This window comes from Sinocyclocheilus rhinocerous, unplaced genomic scaffold (genome assembly GCF_001515625.1).
Source record: "Sinocyclocheilus rhinocerous isolate Xijiao unplaced genomic scaffold, SAMN03320098_v1.1 scaffold658, whole genome shotgun sequence".
Classification (NCBI taxonomy): domain Eukaryota; kingdom Metazoa; phylum Chordata; class Actinopteri; order Cypriniformes; family Cyprinidae; genus Sinocyclocheilus; species Sinocyclocheilus rhinocerous.
In genome coordinates this window covers 91754-100712 of record NW_015650392.1, presented here as the reverse complement: position 1 = coordinate 100712, position 8959 = coordinate 91754, and the positions used below count along the sequence as shown (strand labels likewise).

Genomic DNA, 8959 nt, shown 5'->3' with positions numbered 1-8959 from the left:
AAACATGCGTTAAATGTAAAATAACCAATACATTCACTTAAATACGTTTTAATTGCTCGTTTTGAAATTAGAGGGCCATTTAAAATACAAATGCATGCAGCAATAATCGATCTTTGGCGGAGATGTAATAATAATAATAATAATAACAATAATAATGTAAACAGTAAAACATTTGTGTTGTAATGTCCTGCCATGTGAAGACAGGGTGATTGGCACTGGCATTTCTGCCAGTATGGCTGCTGACTCTGATGCACTGTAATCGGGGTATAATATGCTAGGTGTTATTATTTAGGCCTATAAAAAAATTGTGTACAGCATACAATAAATAAAATAGGCTTTTGCATAGAAATACAAGCCAGCTTCTTTACTGACCGATAGCTGAACAATGTTCTCAGCAAAACACACAAAAAGGTCGATAATGCTTGTTATCAAAATTTGAGTTGGGCCGTGTTGTCGGTTTTTGTTATAAGAGTTACTGCGTCCCCTGTGCGAGGGTCTTTTCTAAGTCATATATCTCCATCAAACAGGCTGAAATACTTGCTGGCGTTTGAGAAATAAAAGTAAGGCGCGCTACCTCCAGGATACACGACTGGTAGAGGCATTGGAAGCATGCACCTTCCGAGCAGATTATTCTCTTTAGTATATAAAGCTGGCAGCGGTACCGTCTTTCCAACATCACTGAAATCGCTAGTCGGTCCCTCCAGTTCAGTAGACAGTTGTCTTTTTAATTTATTCCGTCGATTCTGAAACCAGATTTTGACTTGAGTCTCGGTGAGCTGCAAAGAGTTCGCCAGGCACGCGCGCTCCGCGCTGCTCAGATAGCGTTTCATGTCAAACGTAGATTCCAGTTGGAAGATCTGTCTTTTTGAAAATATAGTGCGCGTTTTCTTTTTCGTCATTAGTTTATTCTTCTTGACGTTGTTCTTTTGTTGCCCGTCATCGCAGCTGTCCGCGCTCTCGCTGCGCGTGTCGACGGTTTTGAGCGCGTCCACCACAGTCCCATCTCCCTCTTTGTTGACTTTATCTGAAAGCCAGTCAGATGCTATTGATATTCGCTCAAAAATTACAGTACAACTAATAATGCATTATTGCAGATTTGTGCCAAAGTTAAAAGCAATATCTTACCAATGGTGTGCAATCTTGCATCTGACCCTTCTTTGCATGGACCCTCGCTCTCTCCGGGATGATGCAGACAGCCATCCCGACACACTATGAGCGATGTCTTTGAATGACAGCTGTCAAAGTTTCTGCTGCTCGACTTGGAGTTGAGAATATTGTCAATGGTGAACTTCAAAGAAGCCGGTCGACATGACGCGTCCTCCTTGCTCATATTCTCCGTTAGATGCGGGGTCTTTGCTGTCCGTGTCTCCTTTTTGCCGTTTCATAAACTAACGTCTCGATTCTCCAAGCACCATCGCTCCACGACCTGCAGTGTTGCTGCGCTCGCCTAGACGGTTAGTGCACTGACCGGAAGAACACGATTCTCCATCGTTTATTGGTCACGAGAATCAGACAGCGCGGCGGCCAATGGCAGAGGAGGGTGGGAGCTAGAGCTCAGACCTATCCAGACATCTGGCACACATACTTCGATAAGTGAACGACACTGCTATTTTTAATGAGAGCTCTTACGAAAAGGAAAGAGATTTCAGCTTTTAGTAAGAGGCGCGTATTTAGCCTCTTTGGCCTTCTCCAGCTCCTTTGATGACGCTTGCGGGTGTCAATTCGAGAACAAAGGGAGGTCAATGTATCTTAGGCTATGACTTTTTTTTCTTTCAGATGAACTTTCAGTTCCCAATTAAGTTAATTATAGCAACTTTATCGTTACAATTTTGATTTTGCTTCTTGCACTTCATGCGTGCGAGATAATTCCGAGTGTTGAAAAATGTCTAGCCTATGGTTGTTTACCATAAGTAAGTTTCGCTGTCTTTTGCATTTAGTATTTCAATAATTGTTTTTATTTTGTTGCGGTGTTCGTGGCAGAAACATCCTGTATTATTATTTTGAACTATATCTTGGCTGAGCAATGACTATTACAAAAAATTAACGATGTCCTTGACTTTTTCCATTAGTGATTTTCTAGTTAAGTTGTTATTTCTGGGGCATTTAATAATTGATCTAATTATTGAACACTGAAAGCATTCACGGACGATAATGTTGTAATAAATATTATTTTACTGAACCTTTAGTCCGTCACCACAATTAAGATTTCATTGTCTTTTAAGCATATTCAGGACTTGCAAATGGACCATGAAATACATCTGAAATCATTATAAACTATAATGATATGATTTTGTATGTCTTAATGTAATAAAATAATGTCCTGAAATTGCTAAATCATATTTTCATATCATTATTCTTTCTGTTGTTAAATAGGCAAGTAAATATGCCTGGTATAGTTGCGGGCCTAGATGAGTTTAGCTTTTCATGGGATTTATTTGTATATGTAGCCTATACATTTGATATTTAATATTTATTCGTTTAAATTACGTTATTTTGTGTTAATTGTATTGTTGTGTTCTTGTATTATTCTGCAATCGGACTCTTCCATGCTTACCTGGACATATCCAATTCAACAGAGTGTTTGAATTTAGTAGGCCTACCGCGTTTTCTGTTGTGTTCTGTGTGCACATAAGAGGGCCTTTTATTTTAACCACACCTTTTTGTTTGTGAATAATAGTGCTGCACTGATTTACTGTGAAAATGTAAATATTTAAATTTAGAAAAGTAATCGAGATAATCTTGACATCTGTGGAAATATTTTGCTTGATACGCGAATTAGGCCTATTTTTTCGCTTTCCCGTAAAGTCTTGACGTCTTCTAAGTATATAGCCTATAGCCTATAAGTAGAACACATGTACAGGAAAACCATACTTGCTTTAAAGTGATTCGTTTATTTAAATTTATAATGTGAAAAAGTGACAAAGCTTACAAATCGGTGGTTCTGAATAAAAATATATTTGCACAAAGCAAGTGTTGCCCTTATATTTACATACAGGTGAGGGCCCCCATGCACAGAAGACTATATATTATAGACAGGTAACAGTGACAATTAACACAAACTTGTCATTTCTCTTGTGATTTTGTGATAGGTGTTTTCTTTTCTTTGGACGCAGGAGACATCAGTTTCCAGCAGGATATAGTTAGTGCACCATTCAGAATCATTATAACTGTCATTGGACCACTTGTCAATATAGCCTACGTCAGACAATCAGACAAGGCCTGTCATTTGCGATGTCATTAAATTCATTGAATGAGCAAAAGATGATAAAGGATAGTTCACTGAATTTGAGAAGCCCATGATTGGTGGCGAAACTTGAGACACGTTAAAACTGAGATTCGACATGGGTGTCGTTTTATCGTGATACAAGATGGGCACCCGTACAATACGTTGGGAGCTGTGGTTAAAATTAACAGCCTCTAAATCCGCGGCCAGTTGTCTTTTCCATTTGTTTCTGCGGTTCTGGAACCAGATTTTCACCTGTGTCTCGGTCAGGTGCAGGGAGTCCGCGAGGCCGGCGCGCTCAGAGCTGCTGAGGTATTTCTTCATGTCGAAAGTGGATTCTAGCTGGAAGACTTGGCTTCTGCTGAACACAGTTCGTGTCTTTTTCTTCCTGGCCGAGCCTGGCTCCGAAGTGTCGGGACCAGAGCGCTCGTCGAAAAGCTGTCGAGCGTCCTCACCCTCATCAACCACACACTCGCTCGTTTTTCGGTCCACTGCTCCATCAAGAAGCTCAGAAGCCACGGGGCTGTTCCTGTCGCTGCGGCAGTGTTCACTGGAATGGCGGGTTTCTCCTTTTGGACCTGATAAAGTAATGATTAAACGAATGTGTAAGTGTTTGAGAGAGGCATGTTTATTATAATTGATCAGACGTTTCAGATCAGATGTTTGCCAAAGTGATATCAAAAATCTGCTCTAAATCTGGCACGTTCCCATATAAGGAATTTTGGTGTGTATTCGCAGCCAACTCTCTCCCTCTGGCTTTCATAGCTTTACAGAGAATCAGACAAGCCAATTGCACTCTTAAGCCTTTAACGAGTTTGGGAAGTTTTCATTGCGACTCGGCTGCTCCTTTCGAGTTGCTTTTGTTGGTTTTACCTAATGAGGCTTAAAACTAATGTGAACCTCCCAGTAGCATAATTGATGCTGTATTGGCCTACCAACACGGAAAATAATTATTCAGTTGGGAACTAATAATGCGCAAGTCATCCTATTCCATCAAGAAGAATCACAATCCATTGGAGCTTGTATTCTCATTTAAATTAAATAGGCTATCTAATGTAGGCCTAGATATCAGTTCAGACTAGCCTAAATATCTCTATATTATTTTCATTTACGATTTTTAACATAATTATGAGTTTTATACAATGTCTGTGTATCCCGCAACTTACTCTCTGAGGTGTCCCGTTTATACCACTCCAGAGGTGATTGTGTGCTCCGACACATGTCTGTCTTGAAGCCTGTGCTGGATGCTTGACTGCACATTTCCTTGCGATGCGCTTTAGTGCCGCCCTTAAGAACCATCTCTCGCTCCATGCCATCGTTATTCTTTAAAGGACGGACGGACTTTTCTGTCCTACAAGAGCCAAGTAAATTCTCGATAAAAAACGACGAGCCCCTGGATGTGGTGGAAGTATGTTGTTGTTTGCTTTTATCATGCATTTCTCGTACAAATATACCAGTCACAGCAATAGCCGGGTGATTCGCGAATAGGCTACTTCTAAGCAAAAAGTAACGAATCCTTCCTCTCCGGATATCCCAGCTCAACCATCTCTTCAGCAGGATGAAATCCTTCGTGCGTCCACGGCTCCGTCCAGAGAGAATCGGGGCTGTAGTAAAGAAAAATCCAAGTCAAGTGAAATGCTTAACGAGCGGAGGGCATTCTGCTATTGGACGAGCACAATAGCAAATGGGATTACTCGTGAAAGGGTAGGCCTATTTACCGACTTCGCTTTTGATCGTGCCTTAGGGTCGGTGGAACCCCTGTCACAGAGGGCTTTATTTGGGTCAATTATGGAGCAAATCAAAATACAGATAGTGGTTCAGCGCATCGCGTCAGCTGGGGATCTCGTAGAATCGGATGCTGCTCCGTTTATTGGTTGGATCGGTCGCTACATCACAACGACGTTACAGCAAACGCCACTGTTTGGCAATGAGACAGCCTTCATCGGGACATCCCAGGATATGTTGTGTTTGCATAATGCATTTAAATATGTCAAATAATATGTTAAGCCACAGTTAAAATATTCGTGTGATTATTAGCTATAGCCTAAATATATTTTAGGACCCCAAGCTGGCACGAAACAGTAATATCGAGATTTTTGGCCTGTTAAGCGCTGAAAGCATGAAAACATTAGCCTAATTCTTTTTCTTTAAAACTGTAAATGGATAGCTGCTACCTAATTCTTAAAAAAACATTTAACGTTATATTTGACTTGCTTCAGTTATATTAAATAATATATTTATCTTAAACTTAGTTTTAAAAACCATATGAGTTTATCACATGAGAGATATTTTTGAGTTATTTGACTAAACATTTTACAGCATCGTTTGTGGATATCAAAATTTAAAATTACTGCATACTAGCTACATGAAAATAAAATATAATTTTGAAAAAATAAACTATTTTATTGTGTATTTTAATTTTCTTTTTATTGGTTCAATTTTATCTAAAATATCTGTGATTTGACGTCTGTGATCGTTACCGTTTCTGGAGAGCAAATCCTACGTAAATATGTTAAATAACGTTCTGGCTTAAAACCCTAACATAAACTTATTTCATTAATTATTTAGCGGGTATACACACCCTAATCCTCTTCCGTACTTTTTCGTAATTTTTAATTTTTAATAGAAATTGAGAACTGTAAATCCTGTAATTTGAAATGTGTTAGCACTAGGAGAAGTATAAAACACATACACTCTAGAAAATGCTGGGTTGTTTCAACCCAACTTTGGGTAAAATATGGACTAAGCCAACTATTGGGTTACATTTTTAAATTACATTTTTTTATCCCAAAAGGTGGGTTAGTCCATATTTGACCCAAAGTTAGGTTGAAACAACCCAGCATTTTTTAGAATGTACAAATACACAAAATTCTATATATACATAAATATAGCCTATATTTTTTCGATTCCAGTATTTTGAAAGTGAGCTTACGGACGATTTATTGATGTCTACGAGTTTTTTTTTGTTTTTTTTTGCTGTCTTATACTGCGACCTGTTAAATTAATTTTATAATAACTATTTGACATTATTATTATTGGGATAGGCTTCGTATAGTTTCATATTTATTTCAGGAGCCTTTTTGTTTTCTTTGTTTGTTTTTGTTATGTTTTTCTAGTTTTTCATAAAGACATTGCATACATTAAAGTGAAATGTAATAATAATAATAATCATAATAATAATAACAATAATAAGAATCATAATACAAAAGACACTAAGCCCAAAAATAGGATAAAGGTGCCAGCTCATTGCCTATTATGTTAGTTATAGTTTTAACTATAGTTTAATTATACATGACGCATAGTTTATTTCGTCTGATGACAAAAAAGTATGAAAAAATTGTGTACACATGCATTTTAAGATTTTCGTTTACATGGACACGTAACAAGCTTGACACAGTTTTCAGTACCTTAAATCACATTGTTGAAGCGCTAAATCTTCCCTTTTATGTCACTGCTATTGATTAAGGGTTTTATTAAACATATTTTCGAATATGCTTTTTAAAGTGCAGGTTTTTATTTTCCTAAAATGACCAATTTAGAAGAATCTAACTTTACACTAGTTATACAATTTTTGCCAACGGATTGGCGTATATTCCTGCTTCTCTTCTCTTTTACAAACGAATATATAACATAAAAGTAGCTAGTTGTTGTATTCGTTAACAGTTTGTAGTTATTAGTTTCAGCAAAAACTAGTCGAGTAAATAATACAGTCTTTTTATTTTTTTAATTATGCATTTTTTTGTATATATTTTTTTCTTCTTTATTATTATTATTAAAAAACAACATACAACCTGTTAAGCAACTATCTTGGAAGATTAAATTTAGACTAAGAGAAAGACCTAAGTATTGTACTGTGATTGGAATGATATCCTGCAACAGGCAACAACAGCAAAGGCAATATCAAAGGCACTTACTGTAATGAAACGGGCTTCACGTTTGAAAATCCAGTGTGATACTTAATTGTAAAATGATGTCTAATGTGTACTTTGTGGACAGTGATGCCTGTTTGCTTTTAAAACCATGGACAAAAAACTAACCCGCTCACTGAGGTTCTGATGTATTGACTGTGGTTGACTTTTTACGTCTCTTATTTCCCTTCTTTTTGCTTCTTCTTTAGCTTGTGAGTGAGAGGCAGAGATTATTTAGCTCATATTACTGTGTGTACTTCGGCACTCTCTCTGATATGGCACCAAGTCCAACCCCCTGTATGTGAGGGCGGACAGTCCCTGGCCTCATGGGCATGTAACCCCACTGATCCTTATCCAGACTGGCATGGCCTTTTCACACTGGTGACCAGTATTGAGACCTTTAATGCTCTCCTCTCCCTCTCTTTTTTTTTCTCTCTTAATACACATTATCTTTCTTCCATTTGTTTAACTACCCTTTGCCCTCGTTGTCATTCACTATATGTCACATTTCTTTCCCATCACATGAACTCATCCCTCCCCCATTTGTCCTCATGTTCACATGACGTCAGTATTCTCCTAATAAGCATGAAAAGATTTGTTTTATCACATGGTGTAACCATGTTTCCTGGATGAGACACAAAAGGAAACCAGGCCAAAGAAATTGTAATCAAAGAAAAGGTATGGTTTTCCACTGTGCCTTCATCTCAGCCTCTGTTTGATAAGCTTCTTGTATATTTTCCTCTGGGCATGTTGTGATGGTTCAGTCTAAGCTCTCTTCAGGGCCGTTCAGTACTTTATGACTCGAGAGTATCAAAAGGCTAAAAGACAGATTAGCATATGACCCACTTCATGTTGATTCTCCATCCAACTTGTCACTCAGTTGCATCTTGAAACAGAAACTAAAGGTGATTTAGCGCTATATAATCTTTAGTCTCCTCTCGTAATCCAGTCAGGATATCACTATGACGATAATGCTTCTACAGCCGGGTCATTTCTACAAGATTTATGTACCACATGAAAAATACTGCATATTTTACAGTAGTTTTACAGTACATATTTTTAATATGTTACATAAATGCAACTTTAATGCCACATGGTTTGCACGCATGCAGATATACCACAATTAACACATTCATAACGATTAATATGATTAGTATTCCCATGTCCCCAATCATGTTTCAAATTTTTTTTAATACAGTGGCGTGAAAACATTTTTGCCCCCTTCCTGTTTTTTAATTTTTTGCATATTTGTCACACTTAAAAGATTCCGATCATCAAACAAATTTTAATATTACACAAAGATAATGCAAGTAAATACAAAATGCAGTTTTTAAATGATGATTTCATTTATTAAGGGAAAAAAGCTGTCCAAACCTATACCTTCCATGGGAGAGTTCCAAGGCAAAAGCCACTGCTGACCAAAAAGAACACAAAGGCTCCTCACACATTTGCCAAAAAACATCTTGATTATCCCCAAGACTTTTGGGCAAATATTCTGTGGACTGCTGCGACAAAAGTTGAACTTTTTGGAAGGTGTGTGTCCGCTTTTCGCTTCGGAGCCGAGCGACAACATCGTTCTGCTCTTACCAAACTGCTACCAAACACGGTATCATACCATCAGCCTTGGCTATGCGATTCAGTTTGCCCGGCGTAGGGACAGGCAGGTTTGGACAGCTTTTTTCCCCTAATAAATGAAATCATTTTTTCAAAACTGCATTTTGTATTTGCTCGTGTTATCTTTGTGTAATATTAAAATTAGTTTGATGATCTGAATCTTGTAAGTGTGACAAATATGCAAAATATAAAGAATCATGATTTGATTTATATA

At 37.7% G+C, this 8959-nt stretch overlaps 2 protein-coding genes across 2 annotated transcripts; both read right to left on the bottom strand.

The window, feature by feature from the left end:
• Positions 1–265: 265 nt before the first annotated feature.
• On the bottom strand, positions 266–1451 carry LOC107712017 (homeobox protein HMX3-like). Its single transcript, XM_016517137.1, has 2 exons — positions 1126–1451; positions 266–1024 (listed from the first exon to the last, which is right to left on the bottom strand). Exons 1-2 carry the CDS (start codon positions 1328–1330, stop codon positions 507–509), a joined length of 723 nt encoding a protein of 240 aa, XP_016372623.1. The 5' UTR covers positions 1331–1451; the 3' UTR covers positions 266–506.
• A 1426-nt stretch (positions 1452–2877) lies between these two features.
• Positions 2878–5073, bottom strand: LOC107712016 (homeobox protein HMX1-like). Its single transcript, XM_016517136.1, has 2 exons — positions 4390–5073; positions 2878–3801 (listed from the first exon to the last, which is right to left on the bottom strand). Exons 1-2 carry the CDS (start codon positions 4658–4660, stop codon positions 3209–3211), a joined length of 864 nt encoding a protein of 287 aa, XP_016372622.1. The 5' UTR covers positions 4661–5073; the 3' UTR covers positions 2878–3208.
• Positions 5074–8959: the final 3886 nt, after the last annotated feature.

Coding starts and splice junctions, on each gene's coding strand:
- LOC107712016 (XM_016517136.1), bottom strand. CDS start 4,660: ATGCATGATAAAAGCAAACAACAACATACTTCCACCACATCCAGGGGC. Junction 3,802..4,389: donor TAAACGGGACACCTCAGAGA/GTAAGTTGCGGG, acceptor TTACTTTATCAG/GTCCAAAAGGAGAAACCCGC.
- LOC107712017 (XM_016517137.1), bottom strand. CDS start 1,330: ATGAGCAAGGAGGACGCGTCATGTCGACCGGCTTCTTTGAAGTTCACC. Junction 1,025..1,125: donor TGCAAGATTGCACACCATTG/GTAAGATATTGC, acceptor ACTGGCTTTCAG/ATAAAGTCAACAAAGAGGGA.